We start from the raw sequence: 12,910 nt of genomic DNA on the forward strand, positions 1-12,910 counted from the left end.
ACGGAAACTTTCAGACAACACTGCTGCTTTTGACACTGAAATTGAGATTCTTAAAAACAATGTTACCACATTTCAATAATAATCATTTATCCGTACACTATCACATCTCAGGCATTCACATGCTTCTGACTATCAACTATTAGCTGGTGAATACCTGTATACTTTGACAAATCTTAAATGCTACCATAAATTTTACTATGTCTTTTTTACTGTATGGTATGTATAAGCACTTATCTACATGTTTGGAAAATCAAATCTAACAGCCAGCTATTCAACAAAGATATATTGATATAAGTTTATGGAATCCAATGGAATAGCAAGGGAAGGGATACTTCAGACACCACTTTGAAACCTAAAAGCTAGACATTGAAGCCTAAGATAAGTAATATAGGATGCCCTAAAGATCAAGGGGAAAAAGAAGTACCCTTGGGAAGTTCAGGATCTATTGCACTGTCGAAACTTAAAGGCATCAAATGAGGAACGATTTGTCAAGCTTTTTAGTGTGTGTGTGTGTGTGTGTGTGTGTGTGTGTGTGTGTGTGTGTGTGTGTGTGTGTGATCTGTCCCTCATATCTGATAACTGCAATTCTGTGAAAAAGGTATTTGGGATTTCTTTGTTTATTTTCTCTGTTATTTAGTCAAACAAGTGACTTCACAAGTGAAAAATAAGTATCTGTTTGTCTCTCTCATTTGTCCTTTTCTCTTCCTGGTCTCTCTTCCTTACACCACAGTCATGAATAAGGCTGTGCAGGCTAAGTGATGGTGGTGGTGACATCTGTTTCACCCTTTTGTTTTGCAGGTGTGGCCTGGTAGAACCTGGGGAGGAACACAGTGAAGTGGCTCAAGTGGGACTGGAACAGTATCTATCCTGGAAACACGGGGTTTGCAGAGTAAATGAAGAAAAATCACTAAAATCTTTTGTATCAATTAAAACCCTGAAAAGGATGAAACCTGATCTGCTGGGAAATTACATGCCATATAAAATATACAGTTTTTTTACTAGGTGTTTTCTCTTCTCTGTTGAAAGGCTACAGAAATATTAAGATGTCCTACAGTTACAGCACAAAATAGTTCATCAAGACTTAAGATTTGATTTATCATAGTATTTCAGAAATAATGAAACTTTAAAATCTGTAAGGAATTAACAACAAATACAACAGATGCTTTATCTGTATTTCTTGATCTTACATGCTTTTTGTGCCTACCAAATCACAAAGTATTGTGTTAGGCCCACTCCCGCTTTAGTAAAGTCAACAGCCATAACTCTACTAAATACAGAAGTGGGAATATATCCTTGAAAATGGAGCTTAATATTAGCTTTGAAATTCTTTGCTAGTGTCAATTTTGAATTGTGCTCTTCAACTACCTGAATGTGTTATCAATGTTTTAAATACACTGATGTTTCCACTTTGTTGTAAAAATAGGTTTTTAATACAAGACAGTATTTAGCAATCTAGTACCAGCCATCAGTTTGATATCAGCCGTGACATTATTTAATTTTCAGAATCACAGAGGTTAAAGCTCACTGAACTATAAACAGTTGGAAACATGGAGTGTAATCCCAAGGCACAGCTCTGCACAAGATGTAATTTAAATCATATTGCATGCTAAGCTGAAAAGGCAGTGCAGGTCCCAGAGGGCATGAATAAATCTGCAGTCACTGATTTGCCACACACATTTGTGTTGGGATTCTGTAACTGTGCAAATGTGATGTCTTCCTTTAGTGCAGAGGACCTGTCATCTACTGAGATTTGTAATTAAATAACCCAAAGAACAAAAGCAATTACTTAGCCTTACAAGCATTCAGACTGGAATTTACACGATTTCATGAACAAAGAGAAGGGGAAGTTATGGAGACAGAAAGAATGGGAGGCTTTGAGTCTGCAACTTAATTCAGCTGTGTCTAGTGCTAACTGAGATTTTAATGTATAGACCAGGTATTCAAATACCTGGCTTACTTTGAACTAATAATTCCGTCATCACAAACTCCACTCTGAAGTGGATGTTTCTCCATCTAAGGAGCCAATTATGTTTCCAGCTGGCTACATGCCACATCAGGTGCCGGCTTTGAGCAATCAGTTGTGTTAATTGCAAGCAACACTGAATGCCTTTTGGGACACGCAATTCATGGTTCAGGAATGTTGGCATAAAGGGGGTTAGGTTCAGCCCCATTAGCAAGAACAAATCACAAAGTTTGTATATGTTGCAGACTAACAGTTGTAATTTTACGGAATGAGGGAAAGAGGTAGGAACAGACTAGGGGGCTGTATCCTCACATCATTAACTCTGCTGGGTGTGCTGGACATCTCAGTTACTTGATGGGGTAGGTGGCGGCTATGTGGCGGTAAAGCCCTTTGTATTTTAATCTCAGCAGCTAAATCCTCCCATTCCCCTGCTTCTGTCAGGTATTCTGATCCAGGCCAACAGGGCCAAGACATTGGCTCAAGAGAAGACTATATCAACTGCCCATGAACATGGTCTCCTCCACATTTGTTGGCATTTTCCTTCTTTCTATTTGTCATGGAGGGAAAATAATAATTTAAAATATGCATAGGGGTTGTTTGATATATAAGGGCTTAAATAACAGTGAATGCCATAAATGGATGATGAAGGACTGATTTATATAAAAAACAACCATTGAAAAAATAAAGCATATTAATGAAATGAGCTGAGCACTGCAGTGAGTAGAAGTCAGTAGATCTTTCTTGGCTGCACTGAGGATATTCTCATTTATTATCAGCTAAATATCTGACCTGTGGTATTTTTTAGTATCTAACTTTTGTCTCAGTACATGAATAAGAAGTTTTAGCTGGTCTATCTATTTGCAAGGGTTGATTTCTAATATGTTTGCCCGTGAATCTTGGCACCAGCACTATTTAAAGGAAGAAACCTGCCCAAATGTTGGAGGTGATGAATGGGAAGCTTGGATTGAATCATTAGAGATAAAGAGAGTTAGTGTGTGGTGGGGAGGAACTGGTACAAACCTAAGTCTGCAGGTGCTTAGAAACAGCGTGGAGGCTCAGGAAGTATCTCTAAACCCTTTAGAGGCTCAGTCCGTGGTGTCCCACATGGCTGTACAAAGAAAACTTGTTAAAACAAAGCCATCTTATTTCTCCCTTTAACACAGACTAAAGCATTGCCAAACACTTTTTTCGACTGAAGCTGTGAATTTCATTAAATTCAATGCAACTTGCTCAGCACTCTCTATTTTTGTGTGGCTGAAACCTCTAATTCTCCCCCCACCACACCGCGGCCAGCATGCTCTAGTCACATCACACTTAACCTTTGCCTTGGCTTCTCAAAAAAGAATTTGTTTCACTCTATTCACGGCTTCAACAGTTTGGCAAACTGCACTTGAGTGCTGTGCTGGGCCTTTATATTGAACACACTAATCTGATTGTTTTTCCACTCTACAAACTTTGGGTCAACAATCAAGCTGCTGCCAGAAACTAATTAATTTGCAAACAGGCCCCATTTTCACAGGGGGAGAGCTTTTGAAACCTATGTCAGCAGAGCTGGTCACACCATGGTGACATGCATTGTCATGGCATCCACTTTTCTGGGTAATTCTCCTCACTAATTTTTCACCACACACATGAACTCAAATTACCCAGTCAACAGTAAATCTCTATTCAATGCCCACCAAACTCTGAACGTGGTGGCCTGAGAAGAGGAAATTGGTATTGACAGGGTCAACACTCATTAAATTGATGGCTAGAGCAGAAGAGAAAAAAAAAACAACACAAGAACATAAAAAAAAAAGATTCAGATATATGTCATATCCCAAGGAAGGGGGCTGTAACAGACCCATTCCAGCTTTGTTTAATTAGTATTCTGCTGTGTCACTCCTTACAAGCAGATTTCTACTTAACTTTTCTTGAAAAACTGCTTAGCTACTTTTGTGAACAGGAAAAGAGGCATAATTTGGTACCTAAAAGTCACTGTTTTCCAACAGCAGAGCTGTGATGAGCTCTCATAGAGATCTCAGAGATCATGGGAAACTTGAATTTGCAAGGCCTATAAACACATAGCATCCTGCCGCCTAATCTGAACTTTCCTTTTCCTTAAGCTGATTTAGATCTTTGTAAAAATAATAATTAAAAAGAAACCCATGTTGTGTAATTTAAAGTGAGGCCTATACCAAAGCAAAGCAAGTGCAGCCTTAGAACCTAACACTACACCTGTCCTGGAGAAATTACCTTGTTCTCCCTGTTGAAATTCATCTCCAGGGCAAGAGGAGAGGCTTCCTATGAACTGATGCATGTGGGTAATATATTTATATTTATACATATATGTATAGATAGATACTGTCCTTTTAATCATATATTAACTGAAAGTAGTACACAGAGCTTTATAGTAAAGATTATCACCACAGCTACCACTGCTTGACTTAGTATATACTGAGTTTGCCACCTTGTTTATGCAAACAGACCATCAATTTACAAAGCTGTCCATTGCCAACTCTACAAGTTATCCATTTAAATAAATACATATAAGTAAACAAACCTTCTTAGTTGCCTTTTTTTTTTTTTTTTTTTTCCCAAAAAAAAGCTTTCTAGAGAACATAGAGTATCATTGGGACTACTTGTAATCAATTTCTGGTATTTATTATTCAGTATGTGATGGGTACAGAGGTGGAGACATGCAGGATCAAGAGTGTGACTACTGAAGTGTACTCATGCACCTGGTTACACAGCTCCTACTGCTGGAGGTGGAAGATGAGACTTAGATTTGTTAATCTAAAGTTATGTCTATAAAAAGCAACTCACCTGGGTCATCTAATTTGATTCTGAACACCAAAGCCAGATCACCTGGTTTGCTCTGTACAGCCAGATGCACTGATTTATCCACATCTAGCATCTAGTCAGAGCTTGTTCTGGCTCATTCATCTAATTTCCTCCCCAGAAAAGTCAGAGCATAGGTGATGGGAAGGGTTACACTCTCAGGTCTCATCCCAACATGAAGCTCACGAAGATTTACTGGGTTGTTGACCTGATACTGTATTCACCACTGACATAAACCCCCTAAAATTTAGTAATTCTAAGGCAACATCAGTTCAGTGTACATGAGTGCACGTAGATCTCCAAGCTGGCAATCACTTCCAAGTCTGTTTAGAGAGAGACTATTCACTGATCTGTCTGGGACTGTGGTCATATCCCACAGTGCTTGTTTTGAGAGCTATGAACTTCTTTCCTAAAAATATACTATGTGCAGCAGACAAACTTCTCTGGTCTCCAGTGGAAACAGTGCACAAAGAACTCTGAGCTCCCTCATTATTTTTGATCTTATATGCTCTATAAAGAGAGTCATCGTATGAATTGCAGCAAAGCATGGCTTCTAATCTACACTCCCAGCTAATTTTTTTTTTTGGTGTGGATAATAAGGCTGACCAAGATCAAACCCATAAATGAGCCCATGGTTAACCATGTAATACACACATATCCTAAGTCAGGTGTTCCTGGACTAATTTGTATCCTAACTTCCCCAAGTATACTGTGGCTATATCTCAGACCAACATGTTTACTGATGCAAGTCTTTTTGCCGCAGGTCATACACTCTAGAGTGTCAGGAAGTCTTCAAAATGTGCAGTCAAACCAGGAGAATGTCCTCTTCTGCTTTATCTTTCCCACCCGCTTTATTCACTCCAGCCTCAAAACGTATCCTTTGGCTAGTTTTGCCAATTTTTCATACTTAAACGCAACAAAATCTCATCCATAGCACTGAAATGTAATGAAGAAATTACCTAGACTGGAAGGGGAGGGAGGGAGATTGACAAAGAAAGAGAGAGAGAAAAGATTTAATTTCCTCAGAGGATTTAAAATAATTTCATTTAGGCCACTTGATGGGAGATTATAATTTTTCTGGTTGTTTTTACACACTATCTTCATGTTCTTCCTCACATCCAGAGGAACTGTAAAGCACATTCTCTAATTGCTACTTGGTCTTTGATTTCTGAATCAAATGTTTCTCTGACTTTGTATAAAGATACAGGGAGCAGTTATCAGACAGGATGAGTCAACTGGTTCAAATACAAGAGTATCTTCTGATCAAGTATTCAGCTGGACCTATGGCTTCCTGAGTTGTAACCATTTCAGGTTAGTGACAGTATAAACATCAAGTAACATTAAGAAAGGATTATTTTGTGATTTCAGAAATTCTACATTTCTTCCAAGAGAAAAAGAACGTGTTGTAATAAAAATGTATGGAGAAAAGACTTGTTAGATTGCAATGAGAAAAACAATTTAAAATTCATATTCAATCACTCAAATTTGGAACTACAGACTTAAGGGAGAAAAAAAACCTGTAAATTGAGTTCGTATGCCATTCTGTTCACATTATTATGCCACCGTCGCCATAGTTTCTGAGTACTTCCTAGCACTGTGTTAGGTGACATTAGCATTTGTCACACATGGAATTTATCACTGTGAAATTATTTTTTACTATTCTTAGCAATAAAGATAATGGGAATGGGGGTGGGAGGGTGTATTGAGTGAGAAATGAGACTTGCATATATGGACATGTTTTGTTCCTGCAAGGGTTGGAGTTGTTCATGCCTGTATAAGCAGTGGTGGGAAAGTGCGGAACTTGGTCCACACTATAGCCTGACTGATAGGAGATATCAGTTGACTAATTTGGTTCAAGTATAGAAATGCATATTTCAAATGCAAGAGATCTTTGCGGGGAAAAAAACACCAAAAGAACAATAACAGAAAAACCACACACAAAAAAATCCCACCACTGCTTTCACTGGTAAGGTTGTTTAAATATGCCCTTGTAAATTTATGGGAATGCAGACCTGGAAGAGACTTCGTCTACTCACTGCAGTCCCTTGCAATGTCAGGCAAGTTTGCTACATGATAACATATAAAATGTTATCTAAGTTCCTCTTAAAATCAGCTAGGCTGCCTCAGTGACTACTATTGGGCAGCATTTTTTAATTCCATTCCCCTTATGGTTTAAGACTTTAAGACTTCCAATTTGAAGATGAAATATATTCATATGCAGTTCATAGCCTGTTTTGTTTTCTTTTTTTAATGTCCTTTATTTAAATAGTTCTTTTCTTGCTGGAGATTTATTGTATTTGGAGCATCCATCACCTTCTTTCTCCACGAATACCTTAGATGTACTTTGTGAAATAAGCCCCAGGTACCAGGATGGTTGGGTCAGCCATTTTCCACATCTGCTTACCTTTGGTGGCATGTATTTTAGTGCCTTCTATATATCTGGATTGGGAATGTGTAGGAGGTGAGATGGAAAGTGGGAAACTAGGAAGGCACTGAGGGACAAGGGAGTGGCACAGAAGAGGGGGGCGTCAGTGGGTATAGTATATGGTATGGCATGTGTAGGTGGGAAAAGGGTTTGGTGTGGGTGACGAAAGACAAACTATAGATTCAAGGATGCACCAGATTAACACATCCAAGTCCAAGCAAGAGTAGTTGCAAGAGAACAAATATTAATTTCTAAATATCTTGACACATTTAATACATTTTATTAGAAAGGTAAAAAACCTATAAACTAGCTTCAGTCTTGTCTTTCTGTTGCCATACATTCCTCTACTGTGCAATACATATATATTCAAAATTATGCGAATATGTTGCCAGGGCTGGGACATCCAACAAACTGCCATAAGCGGAGACAACATAAAGCGATGGCTAAAGTTCTGTATGAATGCCAGGAGAGTATCAAGTCCATGTTTCCTGCCTTAGAGCCTGTGAAATTTAAGAGGGCATTTTCTTTTTTATTGAACAGTCGCTCAGCTTCTATAATTCTCAGCTGTTTATGTAACCGTAAAGTAAAGATTACTAAGGACAATAACCCCAGGGGACTAAGCACAGCTACTTCCCCACTTTAAAAATTAAGCCATGGAAAGTATGCTTAAATAATATCATAGAGCTGGTTTAAACCCATAAAAAGCAAGGAAATTCCAAGCCAAGGCTGGAAATCCGGACTGACAGTCTCTCTTAACCCCAGGTCTAATAAAGAGGGAGAGCAACGCCAGTATTCTCTCACTTTTCTGGGGTGCAAACCAGATTCATACTATCTTAATGCAGCTTTTGTGATTTCATTTCCTTTTGAATCTTCCCCAGCCTAACTCTGCTCTGCTTTTAAAATACATGTTTATGGTTAGTAATTTTACAAAATGTTAACAAGTTAAGGCCAGATCCCCTGTGCTCAAGTCAGGGAAGATGAGAGCGGCTCCAAGCTTTCCTTCCACTCCCCTAATCTTCAGCTCAAAAACTTCCTTCAGTACATTGTTTTTGCATTGCTTAGCATTTGCTTTGGTACACTGCACTGTCATTTCTGCCTTCTTGCCTCCAGCCATGCCCTCAGCCCTTCCACGAATGCTGCTGCAGATGGTGTACAGCAAACGCTGTGTGTAGTTCACCAGGGAACAACCTGGGACCAGGGTAAGCTGCTCCAACCTGCTCAGGACTCCCACCCATCTTTTTTTATTGCTGAAGCAGTTCATAGAAGCAGGACCCTATCTACACTTTCTTGAAATAACACTAGCTTCTGATGGCTCTGAACTATAAGAGGCAATGGCACATTTAAAGGAAAACATGGGGTTTGCCTATAAGCAAGATATATGTGTAACATCAAAGCCATTGCTCCTTATAGTATAGTAAAGCTGGACGGGAGATGTTTTTTCAATTTCAGGAATTTTTTTCCTGAGAGTTCAAAACTATTCTTGACCCTCACTGGGACCAACTAAGAGTGTCAAAGCTTTTTGTGCAGCGGAAGTCCATGCACTTACCAGAGGAGCCAATAACGTCCAGGGTGAGTATGTACATGGCTTATAAAAAAGTACATGATTCAGTCTGTGGCACTGAACTGCAGCTTTTCATATCAGGATAACTTTCCTGAGCACCAACTTATTTTACTATGTTTTTGCAAATGCCTCCATTTCACATCTGGCCAACTCTATATCAATAATTAAATATACACTGCTACAGTGACTGATGTATGGTTCCCCACCTTCTAGACGAATGCTTCAACTACACAGCTATAGAATCAGTCTCCCTTGCTTTATTTGGCCTGATGACTGTTTAATTATTTATACAAAACGAAATGTCTTTAGAAGCCTGTGAGTATATAATATCTTTAAAAGACTTAAAAAGTCTTTAAGAGCTGCTGGTCAGCACCTTCCCTTGGGCTGGGCACAGTTCAAAGCCCTCTTCTCAGCAACATTTAACTTCTTACAGAAGATTCTCCAAACAGTGTGTGATTTCTGTAGGAACTCTGTGTTCATACTGAAATCCAAAAAACTTAATTGCTCTGTGCAATGCTCTCCTACTTTTACGCCAGTTCAGGATGATATTTAAACTCTGGGAAAAGTTTGCAAGTTCTTCATGTGCAAGTGTCGTCTCCTCTCCATTTTTGGTACCAAACAGCTGTGTTTTCTGCACCCTGTCAGCTCTGACCTTAGCCTTAGTATGGGAAAAGCAGTTTCAAGTTCCTGCTCTGAATGAAGTAAACATTAGAAGGATGTACAACTGGATGTCTCACCCCTTAGTTATTAAAACTCCACAGAGATAAGTATTTCTCTTTGTGAACTGCTGATCTTATTCACCTTTCAGTACATGTCCACTAGAATAGTGGTTTTTAACCTGAGGCTAAGCACACTGTAGAAAGCAACTAGGAAAGCAAACCCACCACTACAGAGTAATCCATGTCTTTACTAAAAAATGTATAAAGATCTGCAAACTTAAGGTTCAAAATTAGTTTATACAGATCTTTAAGAAAGCAGAGTACATCTCATCCTTCAATGAGAGCTTGTTTCATCAAAAGTATATCCCCTTTAAATATGTGCAAACACAAACCTTCTTTTATATTAAAATAGACAAACGACAAAAGAAAAAAAAATAATCAAAGGACTGGCATGCCTGCAGAGTTTCAAACTCAAAGAGTTATAATTTTTGAATCTCCCTGTTAGATGCTGAAATTAGGAGTACTGTCTGGAAAGGCTTCCAGGATCTTATCACTGGGAAATTAAGAGTAAAGTCATAGAGCCTTTAATAGGAACGTTGTGCAGATTTTAAGCCAACCTTTCCATATTAGGAAGTTAAATTTATTTAGTTGCAATGGAGAGATAGATAGATTTCAAAAATGTACTTAAGGATCATTCTCTATTAAATTATAGACAGTTATGAGAATAATTTTGAAAGGCCTCAATTTGATACTTACTTTTTTTTTTTTTTTTAATTGGCTACAGGAATATAGTGTAAGCACTACACTTAGAGTTGAAAATTGTCTTCACCCTGTGCTATGATAAATACTGCCTTTCTACCTTTATGCTCATTTTGGACAACACTTAAATTCTAGAGAGCTTGATGTTCATCAGCTCTTTATGTGCAACTATCTTCTTCTCCCCATCTTGAGCACAAAGCAGTTGTGGTTTCTGCACCCTGTCAGATGTAACCTTAGTGCTAATTTGGGAAAAGCAGTTCTCACATTTAGTGCTGAAAGACTGATAACTGAATCCACAAAGGAATGACACGTTTTCAGCAATGAAGTACAGGGGCTGTGGACAATGGCCATGCTTTCCCACTGCATAAATCCTCCTGACTCTGCTGTCATTGTGCAAATCTACTGCACAAAAGCAGATTTTGCTTGCATGATTGGACTTTATGTCATCATGACTATCAGAACAAAAGTGGGTGTTGTGTTATCTTTAACATATTATTACTCTGCCAGGTACCAAGATAGATGGATATGTCTATAACCCTTGTACTTTACTGTCTCCTGAAGTCCAGAAATCTTGTCTATTATTATAATAAAGTAACCCAATGAACAATATTCCTGGGTTACTGGGCAAGCATGAACTGTAGAAGGAAAATGAGATAGATCTGAATCTGTACTCACAGTAGTCCACATGAATTATGACAAAACTAAATTTAACAGGACAAAAATCGGATTCATACAACTTGTAATATTAAAATACAGATTCATAGAACTCATCATATACACCTTTATTTGATACATATATCCAATGCATATTCATATATAGAGTTGTGTATCCAACCTGAAATAACACTCTGTGGCTTTAATTATGAGTCAGGGATTGGTTTTGTTATGGATTGTATATACAGCTAATATGATAACCAGTATGATACTAGAAGTTCCTGACTGTAGCTAATAAGAAACTGTGTTGTTAAAATATAGTCTCCTCTTACACATAAAAAATTTGTGTCAACAGTTTGCACTAAATTGCAAAACCACATAAGAAAATCTGGACCTCAGCACAGACATAAATAATGTGCTAAGAGTGAAAAATACCTAACAAAATACTTTGTGAATTCAAAACAAGGAGTGCAGATGCAAGCAGTGTGTACAGCAATAGTGGCTAGTTAACTCTTCAAAGATTAAAATATAAATTAACTCAAGAGTAACTACAGTTAGTATTACTGGCTCACTTAAATCAAATGTCAGCTTTTTCAAATTATGAATTTTCATTTCCGGAATGTTCATTTCCCTGTATAGCTAAAGCCAAGTGTAATTCCATTTAAGCTATTAGAATTTTGACTTCAGTAGAACTTGGATAGAGTACTCAGACGCATTTTAAAGTATTTTGGTACATGAAGCCAAAACCAGATTTTCTCTGAAACTACCCCTCTCTCCCCATACACACAATCAACTACAGGCCTGATTAGTAATATCCATACAATAACGTAAGCTATTGTGCCTTGTTAAACTATTGAATATTTTGAAATCCAATAGTTTGGAATGCCCAGGACCCCTCTCACTTTTTCCAAACTATTGACAACTCTGGCCAGCTCAGGAAGCTCTGCTGATTCACTTTCTGTTGGACTTTGGTGGCCAGTGTCAGACTCCTTTCAATCTAGTGAAAATTAAAGCCTGTACAAGGCACAGTCCTGCCCAAGGCTCTGTAGCTACTTTGTGTTGACGTGTGGCTGATGCCTCCACAAGCCTCAAGCTTCTGTCCAACTTGCACTCTACAGCAATCTGCTCCTGTGACATGATTGTGTTAGCTGTAGTGTCTGTATATGTTTTAAATTTAATCACACTCCACAAATCTCAATGTAATTAAAACAAAAATGCTTCTTTATAAATCACTTTTCATTAGTTTAGCTGCTTTAAGACAAAATTCTGCTCCAAATAAAAGAGCGGTGTATATGTCACAGATGTTGCTGGAATGAATCTGTGTGCTGGTTTTTAATGGCTAGATGAACGCAACCAGATAAATGTACATTTTACATACCATTTAGCCACCGGGAGTCATGCTGCTCTGTTCTGATTGGATGATGATGCCCCAGAGTTCGGAAAATGGCAAAGTCCCTGCCCATGAAGTCTGCTGCTGTGCCAGAGTACAGTTCTCCATCTGTGGGAGGATGTAATTGTAAGCAACATTTCTCAATTTTCCAGTCATGGTAAGTCAGAGAAAGCTGTCAGTCCTATGTTTATATTACACTAATAGGGATAATGAGAAAATTACAAAGCAATAAGCCATATGCAATGTATTGTCATTGAAAATATATGATTAGACCCACTTTCTCACTGCAAAGCTTAACTGTAATCTCCCTCAAATGAGCTGTATCTCCCAACTGCTAGTGCAGCCGCTTTTCAAAAATATGTTTGGATTCTTAGGCTGGAACTGTGACAGCTTGTACACCTACTCCTGGCAGACAGTACCCCCAAAAACCTACCTAACTGTGAAGTTACCCAGTTTTGAACAGAAGTTTGGACTGGAGACATCCAGAGGTTTCTCCCAAAATACAGTTTTTTGTGACTCTGTGTTGGTGTTGGGAATTAAAGAGTCCAGTTCATTCACTCTTGGTTCAGAAAGTCCTCAAGTCCCTTCAATTTTTCATATAGAAACTGCCTTTTGGTTTGTTTGGTTGTTTTTTTTCCTTTTTCTTTCTTTCTTTTTTTTTTTTTTTTTCTGAGCAAGC

At 38.2% G+C, this 12,910-nt stretch overlaps 1 protein-coding gene across 4 annotated transcripts in view; it reads right to left on the reverse strand.

Annotated features, from left to right (window-relative positions):
* Positions 1–12,910, reverse strand: part of SEMA3A (semaphorin 3A) — a 339,853-nt gene that overhangs the window by 50,281 nt on the left and 276,662 nt on the right. For all 4 annotated transcript variants that reach the window (XM_074827923.1, XM_074827921.1, XM_074827922.1 and 1 more), the window contains one exon: positions 12,220–12,339. In XM_074827923.1, the coding sequence (XP_074684024.1) occupies positions 12,220–12,339 (120 nt within the window). The remainder of the gene's footprint in view (positions 1–12,219; positions 12,340–12,910) is intronic.

The sequence above is a fragment of the Strix aluco genome, chromosome 5 (genome assembly GCF_031877795.1).
Source record: "Strix aluco isolate bStrAlu1 chromosome 5, bStrAlu1.hap1, whole genome shotgun sequence".
In the NCBI taxonomy this organism is placed as follows: Eukaryota; Metazoa; Chordata; class Aves; order Strigiformes; family Strigidae; genus Strix; species Strix aluco.